The 17,249-nt window shown below is 45.9% G+C and overlaps 1 protein-coding gene across 1 annotated transcript in view; it reads right to left on the reverse strand.

Moving 5' to 3' along the window:
* Positions 1-17,249, reverse strand: part of PRRC2B (proline-rich coiled-coil 2B) — an 82,152-nt gene that overhangs the window by 32,829 nt on the left and 32,074 nt on the right. The window contains exons 9-11 of the mRNA XM_012001594.1: positions 12,540-12,630; positions 8,391-8,583; positions 2,182-2,500 (exon numbers count right to left, since the gene is read on the reverse strand). Coding sequence (XP_011856984.1) covers positions 2,182-2,500; positions 8,391-8,583; positions 12,540-12,630 — 603 coding nt within the window. The remainder of the gene's footprint in view (positions 1-2,181; positions 2,501-8,390; positions 8,584-12,539; positions 12,631-17,249) is intronic.

Below are 17,249 nucleotides of genomic sequence, written 5' to 3' on the forward strand. Positions count from 1 at the left end.
GACTAATAAGGCCGGGCACAGTGGCTCACAGCTGTGATCCCAGCACTTTAGGAGGCTGAGGCGGGTGGATCACTTGAGGTCAGGAGTTCAAGACCAGCCTGGCCAACATGGTGAAACTCCATCTCCATTGAAAGTACAAAAATTGGCCGGGCACAGTGGCTCACGCCTGTAATCCCAACACTTTGGGAGGCCGAGATGGGTGAATCACGAGGTCAGGAGATAGAGAACCTCCTGGCTAACATGGTGAAACTCTGTCTCTACTAAAAATACAAAAAATCAGCCAGGCGTGGTGGCAGGCACCTGTAGTTCCAGCTACTTAGGAGACTGAGGCAGGAGAATGGCGTGAACCCAGGAGGCGGAGCTTGCAGTGAGCAGAGATCCGGCCACTGCACTCCAGCCTAGGCAACAGAGTGAGACTCCTTCTCAAAAGAAAAAGAGAAAGTACAAAAAGTAGCCGGGCATAGTGGCATACGCCTGTAATCCTAGCTATATGGGAGATTGAGGTGAGAGAATCGTTTGAACCCAGGAGGCAGAGGTTGCAGTGAGACTGCCCCATTGCACTCTAGCCTGGGTGACAGAGCAAGACTCCATCATCTCCCAAAAAAAAAAAAAAAAAAAAAAAAAAAGGACTGACAGAGAACAGAACAGCCATGAACTCAGTGACAGCCCACATATCCAACACCTGAACAGCAGGAACTCAACATATGGAAATACTGTGTATGGCTTCCTGCTGACAAGGATACAAAAGAAAAAACAATTTTTTAAAAAAGGAAAAAAACAAACACAAAAACGAGAGAAAGGCTGTGTGACCTGGGCACATTTTTCAGGCTCTCCTTGGCCATTTCTTCATCTGCAAATAAGAATAACTACCATGTGTTCACCAAGGGCTTCTGTGAGAATTAAATTAATTACAATAATATACTGAAAACAGTGCCTGTTTTCAGAAAATGCTCAGTGCAACTTCCCTATAAGACTGGCAGAGTCCTCACTCAACCTTTAATGGAAGGAGGGTAGAAGGAAAACCAGAGATGAGTTCCCTGGCCAGAGGGCGCTGGGGCTCTCTAACCTGAAAAGCGTTCAGAGCCTCAAACATCCCCTTGTTTCCTAACTAGAGCTGATCTGAGTATATTTAAGAAAATTACAAAGAAAACAGCTGATTATATTCTTTAAAACTGCTACAAGAGACATTCTGCATTACAGAGCACTGCTTAATCACTCTTAAACAGGGCCATGTTGCCTGGGCAAGGTGGCTCACGCCTGTAATCTCAGCACTTTGGGAGGCCGAGCCAGATGGATCACTTGAGGCCAGGAGCTCCAAACCAGCCTGGCCAACATGGTGAAACCCTGTCTCTATTAAAAATACAAGAATTAGCTGGGCGTGGTGGCAGGCGCCTGTAATCCCAGCAGCTCGGGAGGCTGAGCTGGGAGAATTGCTTGAACCTGGCAGGCGGAGGTTGCAGTAAGCAGAGATCATGCCACTCCAGCCTGGGTGACAGAAAGAGACTCCGTCTCAGAAAAAAAAAAAAAAAAATAGGGCCATGTGATCCATTCCTTTTAGAATCAACACCAGGAAAAACTGTATTCTACCAAGCAGGTGGGCTTATTTTTATTCCGTGTTAAAGGATCTGTGGTTTTATTAAAGTCCTGGAGCACGTGTGTCTTTGGTTGGGCAGGGATAGTGATGATAATAGTGACAATGATGAGCATCATCAGTGAGTAGATGCATGCTTTCAATGTCCCAGAAACGAGCGTGCTGTATACCCCTCCGCGTGCTGGCAGGTACGTACTCAACCCATTTCACAGATGAAGAAACAGGCTTCAGAGAGGTGAGGTGCTCACCAGTTAGTTTAACAAGTTCAGAGGGAGAAGGAAAAAGGGCTGAAAAACTACCTATTGGGTACTACGCTCACTATCTGGGTGACAGGATCATTCATACCCCAAACCTCAGCATCACACAACGTACCCCGACACTAAAGTAAAAGTTGAAATTATAAAAAAGAAGTTCAAATAGGATCAGAACCCAGGCATCTGACCCAGGCCTACGCTCTTAATAACCAACACTTCCCTATACGATCTCGCTGTAAGCCATAGGTTCTGCTAGCTAAGAAGGAAGGCAGTTGCAAGTAACAAGCCGATGACAACAGGCCAGAGTTTCCAGTTGGTGGGAGAGTTTCCAGTTACCTTTGCGGAGAGCAGGGCCGTTTTCCTGGGGAGATGCTTTCTCAGCACTTGGAGACCGGGGCACTTCCTTCTCGGCCTGCTTCCGGGCTTCACCTGCCTTTCGTGCCTGCTGCTTACACTTCTGGTCCAGCTGCTTGAGTTTGGCAGCGCAGGCGGCCAGCCTCTCTTCCCGGGCTCGGCGCTCCTCTTCTTCCCGGCGCTTTCGGGCACGCTCCACCGCCTCGGACATCTCCGACTGAATGAACTTCTGCCTCGGTGGGGGCTTGTCCTCCTTGTCCTCGATGGACTGTTGCCGGAACATGCTGCCCATTGAGGACTTCTGCCAAGAGAACGTCTCTGAGATAATGCGGTGGGTCGTGGACCCGGGATACATGGAACACCCCCACTTTGGGATCAGTTATCCTCCCAAGATCCTCAAGCACCTTCAAGGGCAGGCGTGTGGCAGACAGAGCTGGGTTTGAATCCTGCTCTGGCCTCTGCTGTATGTAGAATGGGGTTTAGGCCAAGTGCCAACTCTCCACACCTCACTTCCTTGTTTTTAAAATGGGGACAACAAAGGAAGCTCTTAGGATTGTGAAGGTGAAAACCATGTTTGCAAAGCAATATGCGACCCACATGCGGGAAACACTCTCACCACTGCTGATGGGCATGCAAGCTAAGGGCCTCCATGGCTAAAAACCAGAACAGGAAGCCACACACTGATCATTCCTGGGTCACGAAACTGCTACTCCTGCCCGCACAAAAATACATAAATCCCTGGGTAGAAGGAGCCCTGGCAAAATGAAATTCACTGTCAGACATAAAGCTGTCAGACATTTAAGCATGTCAGCAGGGCACAGTGGCTCACGCCTGTAATCCCAGCACTTTGGGAGGCCAAGGCAGGTGGATCACCTGAGGTCAGGAGTTCGAGACCATTCTGGCCACCATGATGAAACACCGTCTCTACTAAAAATACAAAAATTAGCTAGGCGTGGTGGCGTGCGCCTGCAGTCCCATCTACTTGGGAAACTGAGGCAGGAGAAGCACTTGAACCTGGGAAGTGGAAGTTGCAGTTAGCCGAGATCATGCCACCGCACTCCAGCCTGGGCAACAGAGTGAGACTCCATCTCTCTCAAAAAAAAAAAAAAAAAAAAAAAGGCATGTCTAGCCAGGTGCAGTAGCTCATGCCTGTAATTCCTACACTTTGGAGGGCCAACGTGGGGGACGCATGAGCCTAGGAGCTCAAGACCAGCCTGGGCAATATGGTGAGACCCCATATATACCCCCCAAAAAAAAAAAATTAGGAAAATTCGTTGGGCATGGGCACATGCTTATGGTCCCAGCATGTGCTGGGCTGAGGTGGGAAGGATCACTTGAGCCCAGGAGGCTGCAGTGAGCTGAGATCACACCACTGCACTCCAGCCAGGGGATAGGGCTAGACTCCATCAAAAAAAAAAAAAAAAAAAAAAGCATGCCTAAAAAAAATCTCTTTTGGATATTTATCCATTTCTGAGTTTCTTGCTGGTTGCCAGTTACTAGACGACGAGAGTGCCAAAGATGCAGAGTGAAAAGCTCGACACTGGGGCCCTTTCGCACTGGTCTGCAGGGGTCAAGCAGCACGCAGACCTGGCAACGGCACAAATGATGGACAGCTGTCACCTGAGCTCCGGCCACTGAAATTCTAATGAGATCTGACTATCAGAAAAAGACAGGACTTCCTGTTTTGAATGCTAGTTAACAGAAATGTATACAGCTGTCAAAAATCAAACCAAAGAAACAGGATCTAGGCCTTTTCTTGTGAGTTATACTTCGGTAAAAGAAATATACAACAAATTTACTGTAGTCAACGAGTTTCCTAAAAATTAACTTCTCATAAGCCAGAGATAAGTATTGTAATCATAAGATTATAAATTTCCAATTTAGAAGCATGAAGGTACATTTTATATAGTATCATTGGAGCCGAAGCATGCAGTTTCCTTTCACTTTGCCATCGAACATGAGCGTCTATCCATACCTTTCTAATGGCTGTGTACTGATCAGTTCATGGCTCATACCAAAATCTGCCTATCTGTCTTTATTGCATGGGATTTAATACACCATTGCACATAGCCTTCACACCTAGCCCTGATTACTTCCTTCAGATAATTTCCTGGAAAGGAAATAATAGACTCAGAGGGCACACGTACACCATCAAGATCTTTGATGTGCCTTCCTAAACAGCCCTGAAATTAGTGATCATTTTATAGACTAAATGTTGTGCAAAGTAATTTGAACTGAGACCAATTTTTTTTTTCTTTTTTGAGACGGAGTCTTGCTCAGTCGCCCAGGCTGGAGTGCGGTGGCTTGATCTCCGCTCACTGTAAGCTCCGCCTCCCGGGTTTACGCCATTCTCCTGCCTCAGCCTCAGCCTCCCGAGTAGCTGGGACTACAGGCGCCCGCCACTACGCCTGGCTAGTTTTTTTGTATTTTTAGTAGAGATGGGGTTTCACTGTGTTAACCAGGATGGACTCGATCTCCTGACCTCGTGATCCGCCCATCTCGGCCTCCCAAAGTGCTGGGATTACAGGCTTGAGCCACCGTGCCCAGCCTTTTCTTTTTTTTTTAAAAGAGAGTCTCGCTCCGTCGCCCAGGCTGGAGTGCAGTGGCGCAATCTCGGCTCACTGCAACCTCTGCTTCCTGGATTCCAGTGATTCTCCTGAGCAGCTGGGAATACAGGCACACCGCATCACACCCGGCTAATTTTTATATTTTTAGTAGAGATGGGGTTTCACCATGTTTGTCAGGCTGGTCTAGAACTTCTGACCTCGTGATCCATCTGCCTTGGGCTCCCAAAGTGCTGGGATTACAGGTGTGAGCCACCGCGGCTGGGCGAATTCAGACCATTTTTTTAAAAATTTGGTCAGAATAGGCCGGGTGCATTGGCTCACGCTTATAATCCTAGTACTTTGGGAGGCCGAGGTGGGTGGATCACCTGAGGTCAGGAGTTCAAGACCAGCCTAGGCAACATGGTGAAACCCCATTTCTACTAAAAATACAAAACTTAGCTGGGTGTGGTGGCACACAGCTATAATCTCAGCTATGTGGGAGGCTGAGGCAGAAGGACTGGTTGAACCTGGAAGGCGGAGGTTGCAATGAGCTGAGAGCACACCACTGCACTCCAGCATGGGTGACAGAGTGAGGCTCTGGGGGAGGGGAGGGGAGGGGAGAGGAAGGGAGGGAAGAAAAGAGAAAAGTGAAAAGAAAAGGAAAGAAAAGAGAAAAGGAAAGGAAAGGAAACTGGAAATTTGGTCAGAAGATGCCTTGGATACATAAATTTAGTACATAGATTTCATCAGTGTTGATGTTCAGTTAATTTACAGTGCTATCATGAGTAGGTTAAAGTGAAACCTTTTGAATACTGATCAGCACTACTTCCTGACTGGTGAAAAGGAAAAAAAGGAATACTGAGCAACCTCAACATGTGAATGAAAATGCGGATTAACTGCAGAATAATTTCCAAGAGCAGTGGCATTGTGTCTATTCTGTTTCGCTTCTGTGTCTCTTGTACCCAGCACGTACGTATGTGCCTGGCATATAATAAGTATTCAATAAGAAGACTGCAGCTAAGGGGCATTTTCATTTCATAAGAATGTGGAATAGGAGCCCTTTCAATAGCGAAGAGCAGGCTGGCGCACTGGCTCACGCCTGTCATCCCAGCACTTTGGGAGGCTGAGGTGGGCGGATCAGGAGTTTGAGACCAGCCTGGCCAACATGGCGAAACCCCGTCTCTACTAAAAATACAAAAGTTCGTTAGGCACGGCGGTGCATGCCTGTAATCCCAGCTACTCAGGAGGCTGAGGCAGGAGAAACGCTTGAACCCAGGAGGCAGAGGTTGCAGTGAGCCAAGATTGCGCCACTACACTCCAGCCTGGCAACAGAGTGAGACTCCGTCTCCAAAAACAAGTAATAATAAATAAATAAATAGCAAAGAGCATTGAAAATAGCAGGCTTTACCAAGTGTATTCAAAGTCATGACTCCCCCTTCCCCAGCCCTCCCACTCCTCAACAGTCCAGTCCCAGAGTCATTAGGTGTGGCAATGTGAATCAGGTGCCTGGTGCCGGGGAGTCCTGGCGGCTCACTGCACTCCAAATGGTTAGAACCCAGGCAAGGGGAGGAGGGCATACACATGGAGGTGTGGGGCTGGAGCCCAAGCTAGATGAGGGGGACATTCATAGGCAGAGTTGGCCCAGCAGGGACATTCAGGGTATCCAGGAGTGGGGACAATAACATCTGAGTGGGCAAGGAGGGCACCTGTGCAAAGGAGAGAGTGTGGCAGCAGAAATGAGATTGGTCACACACAGGGAGACTGACCAAGTGAGTATAAATATGAGGGACGATGGGAGACAGATTCTCACTGTGAGAGAAAGGAGGTGCAAACATGCACTGGGAGGAAGTGGAATGAAGTCTGTGGAACTGGAGGTATCGAGGAGAACACAGTTTCCAAGATGGACAGATACAGAAATAATACAGGTATGAATGTGTGTATTTGTGCACACACATACTACACTACATACATCCCCCCGAACTGTCCGCTGAGGAGGCCCAGGAGCAGTGACACCCCAGCAGCCAGACACATATACCTACATATATCCCCCCGAACTGTCCGCTGAGGAGGCCCAGGAGCAGTGACACCCCAGCAGCAAGGAGACTGCTGGGGCTCAGACACTGGTTTCTAAATACTATCCTTCACTAAAAGGAATTAGGACTTCATGGAGAAAGGGCTGATCCAGGACAAGACAGGTCATGCATCCAGGAAAGATGAAGGGAGGGCTCCAAAAAGGATGGAGAATAGGTAAAAAGGACATGCACTGGCCTGAAGAAGCTCCCAGTGGCCAACCAGGTAAGAGCAGCAGATTACCACCCACTGATGTAAATAAATGAATAAACTGAAAGCTTGATCAAAAACGAGATGCCCAGTCTCAAAGTTTCTCCCAAAAAAATTATCAACTACAAATAGGGAAAAGAGTAACACTACAGCATGAAACCTGGCAGGCACCCCGTTAATCAAGAGACCAAAGTGCGCGTAGTCAGAGGGGGACGGGGTAAAATCGTGGTTGCCTTGGTGGGATGAAATGAGAAAAGTCAGGTCATGCCTGAAGATCCCTGCCAAGGATGGAAATCTTGGACTTTTTCACGAGAAAGATGATGATAAACCCAATTTGAGGGGCATTCCACTGACTTGTAATCTTCCAAAGCCTCAAAGTCATGAAAGTGAAGGAAAGGCTGAGGAATGGATCCAGACCGAAGGGCAGAGGTGTGTGATTCTGAATTGGATTATTTCAAGCAAGGACATTAATGTGACAACTGGTAAAAGCTAAACGGGGCCTGCAGATTAAATGCCAATCAATTATCAAGGCTAATTTCCTGGAACTCACTGTGGTTACCTGGGTGGAATGTCCCCATCTTGGTAGGAAACAAGTACCACAGTGTAAAGAGTCTCATCAGGTTGTCAACTTACTGTTCAATCAGTTTAGAAAAAAAAAAAACGTTGGTATTGTACTTCCAACTTTGCTATCACTTTGAGGCTGTTTTAATTATTTTTTTGGCTGTTTTTTTTTTTTTTGGAGATAGGGTTTTGCTGTGTTGGCCAGAATGGTCTTGAACTCCTGGTATCTCAAGCGATCCCTCTGCCTCAGCCTTGCAAAGTGTGTGAGCCACCATGCCCGGCTGTTTTTTATTTTTTATTTTAATTAAAACGAGAGGACAAATGCAGCGGCTCATGCCTATAATCTTAGCACGCTGAGAGGCTGAGATAGGAGGATCCCTTAAGCCCAGGAGCACAAGACCAGCCTGGGCAACACAGTAAGACCTCGTCTCTACAAAAAAAATGAATGAAATGAGCCAGATGTGGCAGCACACCGGTAGTCCCAGCTACTCAAGAGGCTGAGGTGGGAGGATCACTTGAGGGTGGGAGGTGAAGGACAGAGCAACCAAGGCCTTTTCTCAAAAAAAGTAAAAATAGCAGGGTATGGTGGCTCACACCTACAATCCTAGCACTTTGGCATCACTTGAGCTGGAGTTTAAGACCAGCCTGGGCAACACAGTGAGACCCTGTCTCTATGAAAAAAATACTTTAAAAAAAGAAGAAATATAAAAATGAAAAAGAAATGCCCACTTAGGACTTTTCAGAAACCCAGCCACTGAACTCAATGAAGTACAAATACATAGGACAGCCAAGGGCCCTTGGTACCTGGTAGTCAGGGCCTGGTGTCCAGCCATGAAGCTTCCTGGACGGTGGCTGAGGGTCTGGCGCCTTTCGGACGACACGGGACGCACCCACTGCTTCAGCCCAGTCCTTCCCTTCCTCTTGAGTCCGCTTAGCGTCCGCACTGTCTGCAGAGCTCATTGACAACTGCCGCTGCCTCCTAGGGTCCCAACTGTTCCTAGGACAAACCACATTTGATGTTAATTTTTGCAGTCAGGCCAAGCATGTCTGATGTCACTGGTCAGAGGCCTTGGGAATTCCAAAGTCAGTTGTCCATATCATTTCCTTCATTAGAATGGACCACCACTCCCACCACTTCCATGTGAATTCCACAATTCAGCACCACCATTTATCAAGTCACTCTCATAAACAGAGCCCCAGGTAGGATGTGTCACACTATTTCACTGATGCAAAAAAAGTCCTCATGACCCTGACTTTAAAGCAAGCTTGTCCAACCACATGTGGCCCAGGACGGCCCTGGGCTTTGGATACAGTGCACCACAAATTCGTAAACTTTCTTAAAACATTACAAGAGGGCCTGGGCGCAGTGGCTCACGCCTCTAATCCTAGCACTTTGGGAGGCTGAGGCAGGCCGATCACTTGAGGTCAGGAGTTCCAGGCCAGGCAGGCCAACATGGTTAAACCAAGTCTCTACTAAAAATACAACAATTAGCCAGGTGTGGTAGCAGGCACCTGTAATCCCAGCTACTCGAGGCTGAGGTGGGAGAAGTGCTTGAACCCCGGAGGTGAAGGTTGCAGTGAGCCAAAATTGCGGCACTACACTCCAGCCTGGGCAACAGAGCAAGATCCCAACCCAAAGAGAAAATAATAAAAACACATTATGAGGTATTTTTTCGTGACTTTTTCTTTTTAGCTTATCAGCTATCGTTAGTGTTAGTGTATTTTATGTGTGCCCAAGACACACTCTTCCAGTGTGGCCCAGGGAAGCCAAAAGATTGGACACCCTTGCTTTAGAAAGTCAGTAGCTGAGTCTCATCAAGGTTAAGGGGGCACCCCTCACAAGGAGGAGCTCACAGATTTGAACCAGGACTCCCAGGTCCGTGTCAGTCTTCTTTTGGTACCGCTCCCTCCCTATGCTCTGCACAAGCCAGTTGCTCAATAAATGCCCCTCAAAAGAACATAAGATGATAATAAACAGTGCCACAATAAAAAGAGCAAGAGGAGACAGGCAGAGCCCATGCAGCACGGAAAAGGAAGAGGCATTCCAAACAGAGCTGCAGGGGCAGCTGGACAAGAAGGGAGATGGGTGCCGTACTTGTCTGGATGCCTCACAGTGGAAGCAATGGGACTGGGGCAAAGCATTGACAAGGGCCTGATAATACTGCAGACCACAGAAAAGCCGGAATCAGGGATGGCATACGCGTGAGTCCGTATGTCTACCCACACACATGTACATGGGGAGGGAGGGAAGACGAGGCAGGTAACACGGCTTAGGCGATTACGGAGGGGACAACGGTGATTCTGACCTGATTTTGTGAGAAATGGAGACCACAGTAAAGCTGCTGACCTGTCTAAAAGACCTGTGTTTTTAGAAGATGACTATGGACAGGGTATGAAGGATGGGCCACAGAGGACAGGCTGAAAGGATGGAGATGAACTGGTGGACCCATGGATGGTCTGGAAAAGGAGGAGGTCCCAGTGGCCCCAGAGAAAATGAAAAGAGGAGACAGAGTCAGGGCAAGTTTTGGGAGCCAATTGTGTATGAGGAAATAAAGATGCCAAATAAGACATGGACGCTTGCACTAAGTCTCTACCAGGTCACCAACCAGCTCAGGGAACACGAAAAAAAGAGCAGGTTTCAGGAGGAGGTCATTCGGACACTCTGATTTTGAAGTGCCCTTGGTCAAAGCCAGGGGCAAAACTGCTTCCAAAACCAACGTCCAATTCCTTCAGGGGAATATTCGGTTCCCACCGCCTCAAAGAGACAAGGAACAGAGTGTCCTACTGCTCTAATCAGGCTCTAGGAGTTTATGTCTTTGCCTTTGATTTAAATTCTTGATCACAGCTCCTTCTGAGCTTAGTGTTCCAGGAACTGACCCCATAGGTACGTTCCGACTGCATCCAAAGCTTCAGCTGAAATCAAACAGCATGAAAGGACATTACAGAATTTCATTTTTTGTGTGTCATCAGAAAAAGAGTAGCAAAGATGATTACCAACTCCTTCCAGGAGATGGGAACTTATTTTAGGAGCTTTTAAGTAAAGGATGAAATAACAGAAAAAGATGACTCACAGATTTGACTAAACAAATATTCAGTTATTGACAAGAAAACAAAGAGAAAAATATTTGCAAGACAACAGCAAAGCATTAACATCTAAACAATATAAAACATCACATTTTAAAGGAAAGCAGTAAAAAATGTGAAGGAAACAGGCATTATACAAAGGAAACAAAGAAAAAATTCTTACTTGCTAGTACTCAAAAAATACAAATTGTAACAATCATTTATTAATTTTTTGAGACAGGCCTTGCTCTGTCACCCAGGCTGGAGTGCAGTGGTGCAATCATGGCTCACTGCAGCCTCGACCTTCTGGACTCCAGTAGTCCTCCCACCTCAGCCTTCTGAGTAGCTGGGACTACAGGTGCACACCATGCCTGGCTAATTGTGGGTTATTTTTTTGTTTTGTTTTGTTTTGTTTTTGAGACAGAGTCTCACTCTGTCACCCAGGCTGGAGCACAGTGGTATGATCTCAGCTCACTGCAAGCTCCGCCTCCCGGGTTCATACCATTCTCCTGCCTCGGCCTCCGGAGTATCTGAGACTACAGGCGCCCGCCACCACGCCCTAGTTTTTTGTATTTTTTGTATTTTTAGTGGAGACAGGGTTTCACTGTGTTAGCCAGGATGGTCTCGATCTCCTGACCTCGTGATCCGCCCGCCTTGGCCTCCCAAAGTGCTGGGATTACAGGCGTGAGCCACCACGCCCGGCCATTGTGGGGTATTATTTTAAAAGTACTAGCAAATGCTACTAACATTATAAAAACTGGAGGGATGACAGTACAATGCAGTATTTTCTAAAGGAAATTAAGTAAAACTAAACTAGTCTGAGGTAATGATCAAAAAAAGAGAGAGACAAAATTAACATGATCAAATAAATTCAGGAAAGCTGGCATGCATTCTGCTTCTTCACTTCCCCGGTGTACTTAATTTTTTTTTTTTTTTTTTTTTTAGAGAGAGAGTTTTGCTCTGTCGCCCAGGCTGGAGTACAGTGGCGCAATCTTTGCTCACTGTAACCTCTGCCTCCTGGGTTCAAGTAATTCTCCCGCCTCAGCCACCCGAGTAGCTGGGATGACAGGCACATGCCACCACACCTGGTTAATTTTTGTACTTTTAGTAGAGACGGGGTTTCACCATCTTGGGCAGGCTGGTCTCAAACTCCTGACCTCAAGAGATCCACCTGCCTCAGCCTCCCAAAGTGCTGCGATTACAGGCATGAGCCACCGTGCCCAGCCCCCAGTGTACTTTATCATGTTCAAGCCTCTGAGGAATTTAGAGTAAAGAAAGAAGTTGAGGCCGGGCACAGGGGATTGCTTGAGCCCAGGAGTTTGAGACCAAACCTGGGTAACGTGGCAAAACCCCATCTCTAGCAGAAATATAAAAATTAGCTGGGTATGGTGGCGTGCATCTGTGGTCCTAGCTATTCAGAAGGCTGAGGTGGGAGGGAGAATCGCTGAGCCCAGGAGATGGAGGTTGTAGTGAGCCAACATCACATCACGCCACCGCACTCCAGGCCGGGCGAGAGTGAGAGCCTGTCTCAAAAAAAAAAAAAAAAAAAGTTGAACCCAGGGAGGTTTCCCAGACTTGCTTGGCCACAGAAGCCTTTTCGGGCACAACAGCCACAAGCAATCCATGAAGACGCGGTCTGCATAACACACTTGGGGACACACTGATGTGGTGGTGAAAAGGCCGACTATGCACAGGACACAGTCACACCTGCAAGCAAACTGCGGCTCCCCTCCTTCACAGCCACCATCAGTAGCTGTCACCCCTAGAAGAAACTGGAAACAGCATCTGTCTGCCCATCCAGGTTGCTATGGAAACTGGGAAATGCTCTCGGCACATAGCAGCACCAAGCAGGGATGCACTCACGCTGATGGGGCACGGACGGGTCCTTACCACTTTGGCCTGCCATCCTTCACAACTTCTTCCTCCTCTTCATCATCGCTGAACTTCAGTTTCTCAGAGTAGTCCACTTCTTCATGGAGGCCTACAACAGCAGAAGGGCCCAGGTAAAATGAGAAAGAACGAAAAGGCCAGTGGTGGCCGGGCGCAGTGGCTCATGCCTGTAATCCCAGCACTTTGGGAGGCTGAGGTCGGCGGATCATAAGGTCAGGAGTTTGAGACCAGCCTGACCAACATGGTGAAACCCCACCTCTACTAGAAATACAAAATTAGCTGGGCGTGGTGGCACATGCCTGTAATCCTAGCTACTCAGGAGGCTGAGGCAGGAGAATAGCTTGAATGCAGGAGGCAGAGGTTGCAGTGAGCCGAGATCGTGCCATTGCACTCCAGCCTGGGCGACAGAGTGAGACTCCGTATCAAAAAAATAAAAAAGAAAAAGAAAAGGTCAATGGTGCCCAGGCACCATCGGAGAGCTTCCCTCGGCCAGGAATCTTGCTATCCCAGCAGAGGAGCTGAGTCAATCACCTGGCTGCCTCCCCCTGTGACTGAAGGGCAGTTTTGGCTTTGGTAAGAGCAGGGTAGCTTGGTTAGACTAACTACCCCACAGGTAACAATTCTTAAATCTGAACAATAAATCTTTAAAATCTATTTCAAGGCCCAAGAGGGTGAACAAAGCAGGCAGAAACCAAGTAGCTGTCTACCCTTATAATACAGAAGCTTGACTTGGGAGATTTGTGAGTTACGACTTGCCCTAGGCACTAATCAGCCCAAGTGGCTGAGATGGCAGAAAGTATCCATCACTGAAGACTGTGTGAACAGAGTGTGGTAGGTCCACACAATGAAATTATTATTTGGTCATAAAACAGAATGAATACAAACACATGCTGTAACACAGTTAACTGTGAAAACATTACACTAAGTGAAAGAAGCCAGACCAGAAAGGCCACATATTGATTCCATTGATAAGAAATGACCAGAATGTGCAAATCCATAGAGATGGAAAGTAGATTTATTTTTGCCACAGGATTAGCAGGTGGCAGAGAGCGCCTGCCAACAGGTATTGGGTTTCTTTTTTGAGTGATGGAAACATTCTGAAATTGATAGTCATGGTAGTTGTACAACCTCGTGAATATACTAAAACCCACTAAACCATAGACTTTAAAAGGTAAATTTTATGTTATATGACAATCATGTCAATCATAATTATATGAAAATTATGTGAATCATATAATCATATAATTCACAGTGGCTCACACCTGTAATCCCAGCTCTTTGGGAGGTCGAGACAGGAAAATCACTTGAGGCCCGAATTTGAGACCAGCCTGGGCAACATGGCGAAACCATATCACTACTAAAAATACAGAAAATCAGCCAGCCATAGTAGTGCACACCTGTAGTCCCAGCTACTCTGGAGGCTGAGGTGAGAGAATCACCTAAGCCCAGGAAGTTGAGGTTGCAGTGAGCTGTGACTGTGCCAGTGCACTCCAGCTTGGGCGACACAGCAAGATCCTGCCTCAAACACAAGGCTAACTGAGCACCATGATGTATGCCTGCAGTCCTGGCTACACAGGAGACTAAGGCGGGAGGATTGCTTGAGCCCAGGAGTTTAAGACCAGCCTGGGCAACAGAGCAAGACCCCATCTCTAAAAAAAATAAATTAAGTTAAAATAAAAAAAATTTAAAAGGTAACAACAAAAACTCAATCAAATTAAAAGGAAGAGTTAGGAACTGAAAAAGCAAGTTGCAATTACGTGCTGTCTACTAAATAATCACTTTAAATACAAACACCAAGGAGTTTAAAGGAAAAGAATGGAAAAAGATATTCCCTGGAAACAGTAAGTCAGAGCGATGGTATGAACACCGGACAAAAGAGACTGCAAGATAAGAGACTACTAGAGATAAGGAGGGAAATGTGGAAACACACCAGAAAGGCATGGAAACTATAAATGTGTGTAAGCAGCTTCAAAATAAATGAAGCAGAAACCAACAGTATAAAAGGGAGAAAGAGATAAATGCATAATTAGAGTTTAACATCTCACTTTCCTTAACTGACAGAAGCAGACAAAAATATCAGTAAATATACAGTAAGATCTGAATGCCACCATCAACCACCTTGACTAAGTTGGAACATACAAAACATGACACCCAACAACAACTGCAAAATATATACTTTTCAAAGTGCACCTGAAATATTCTCCAAGACAGATCATATTTTAGTCATAAAACAAGTCTTACTAACTTGAAAACAACTGAAATCATACAGAATGTGCTCTCTGGCTATAAGACATCTAAATTAGCAATCTAGAAAGGCCCCAATAATAAAAAATTGCCTCAATGATTTAAAAAATCATTTAAAATAGATACAAAAACAAGTCAAACAATGGAGAAAATGAACAAAGCCAAAAGCTGCTGCTTCGTCAAGATTAATAAAACTTAATTCCTTGGCAGAAATGAAGAAAAAGAAATATATAAATTATCAGGAATTAAAAGATATCACTACAGATCCTACAGATATCAAAAGGATAATGTAATGTATTTTCAACAACTTTATGTTAATAATTTCAACAACTCAAAAGAAATGAACAAATTCCTCAAAAAACACAACTTACTGAAAAACTCACAGGAAATGACATAGGAAATCTGCACAGTCTCCTAACTAATCACATCAAATAAATTGCTGAAAACATTTCCACAATGAAAGCTCCAGGGGCAAAACTGTTTCGCTGGTAAAGTAATACTGGCCAGGCACACTGGCCCACACCTGTAATCCTAGCCACTCAGAAGGTGAGGCGGGAAGATCACTTGAGCCCAGGAGTTTGAGGCTGCGTTGAGCCATTATTACAGCAGTGCACTCAGTCTGGGTGACAAAGTGAGAGACCCCGTCTCAAAAAACAAAAAAAGAAAAAGAAAAAGAAAAAGATGTAATACCAATCTTACAAAAATACCAATCTTATTTTTTAGGAAAGTAGAGAAGGAACACTCCACAACTCATTTTGTAAGCCCAGCATAACTTGATACCAAAACCTGACAAAGACATTAAGAGAATAGAAAATTACAGACTAATATCCCTCATGACAGAACTTTAATAACATATTAACAAACTGGGTCTAGGCATACAAAAAGGGAGGGTTTATTCTAAGAATGCAAGGTTGGTTTAGCATTAAAAAAAAAAAATCAATGCAATCTATTATCAAAATAAAGGAGAAAAACAATATGATCACGGATGTAGAAAAGCAGTGAACACAATGCAATACCCGTAATTTAAAAAAACAAAAAACCCAAAGGCTCCACAAACTAGACTCAGAAGGCAACAGATCCTCAACCTGAAAAACAGCACCTCTGAAAAACCCACAGCTAACACTTCATGCTGACACACGAAACATTTTCGTTCTAAGATCAGAAAGAACTTGAGATTAGTATTATACTAGAAGTATACCACAGTGCAATAAGGCAAAATACAAATAAATAAAAGGTACGTAATCTGAAAGAGACAACTCCTTATTTACAAACTACATAAGGGTCTATGTAGAAAACTCTAAGAAATCAACAAAAACCAGTAAAACTAACATACTCAACAAAGTGTCTGGTACCAGTGAATACAAAAAACAAAAATCAACTGTATTTTCTTTTTCTTTTTTTTTTTTTTGAGACTACGTCTTGCTCTATCACCCAGGCTGGAGTGCAGTGACACGATCTTGGCTCACTGCAACCTCCGCCTCCCGGGTTCAAGCAATTATCCTGCCTCGGCCTCCCAAGTAGCTGGGACTACCGGCACCCACCACCACACCTGGCTAATTTTTTGTATTTTTAGTAGAGACGGGGTTTTACCATGTTAGCCAGGATGGTCTCGATCTCCTGATCTTGTGATCCACCCGCCTCAGCCTCCCAAAGTAGTGGGATTACAGGTGTGAGCCACTGCACCCAGCCTCAGCTATATTTTCTATATAATGACAGCAAACCCTTGAAAAATAAAATCGTTCTTAGAAATCAGTATCATTTATAATAGCATCAAAAAACCATAAAATGGCCGGGCGCGGTGGCTCAAGCCTGTAATCCCAGCACTTTGGGAGGCTGAGATGGGCGGATCACGAGGTCAGGAGATCGAGACCATCCTGGCTAACACGGTGAAACCCCGTCTCTACTAAAAAATACAAAAACCTAGCTGGGCGAGGTGGCAGGTGCCCGTAGTCCCAGCTACTCGGGAGGCTGAGGCAGGAGAACAGCGTAAACCCGGGAGGCGGAGCTTGCAGTGAGCTACGATCCGGCCACTGCACTCCAGCCCGGGCGACAGAGCGAGACTCCGTCTCAAAAAAAAAAACAAACCATAAAATGCCTGAATAAATAGACATTCAGGACCTCTACATGAAAACTCTAAAGACACTGCTGAGAGAAATGAAAGCCCTAAAAAAGAGATACACCAGATTCCTGAACCTAAAGATTCAAAATTAAGGGCCGGACATGGTGGCTCATACCTGTAATCCCAACACTTTGGAAGGCCACAAGGCGGGCTGATCACCTGAGGTCAGGAGTTCGAGACCAGCCTGGCCAACATGGTGAAACTTCATCTCTACTAAAAATATAACAGTTAGCTGGGCGAAGTGGCCCACATCTGTAATCCCAGCTACCTGGGAGACTGAGACATGAGAATCGCTTGAACCCAGGAAGCAGAGGCTGCAGTGAGCTAATGCCATTGCACTCCAGCCA

This window comes from Mandrillus leucophaeus, unplaced genomic scaffold (assembly GCF_000951045.1).
Source record: "Mandrillus leucophaeus isolate KB7577 unplaced genomic scaffold, Mleu.le_1.0 Scaffold665, whole genome shotgun sequence".
In the NCBI taxonomy this organism is placed as follows: domain Eukaryota; kingdom Metazoa; phylum Chordata; class Mammalia; order Primates; family Cercopithecidae; genus Mandrillus; species Mandrillus leucophaeus.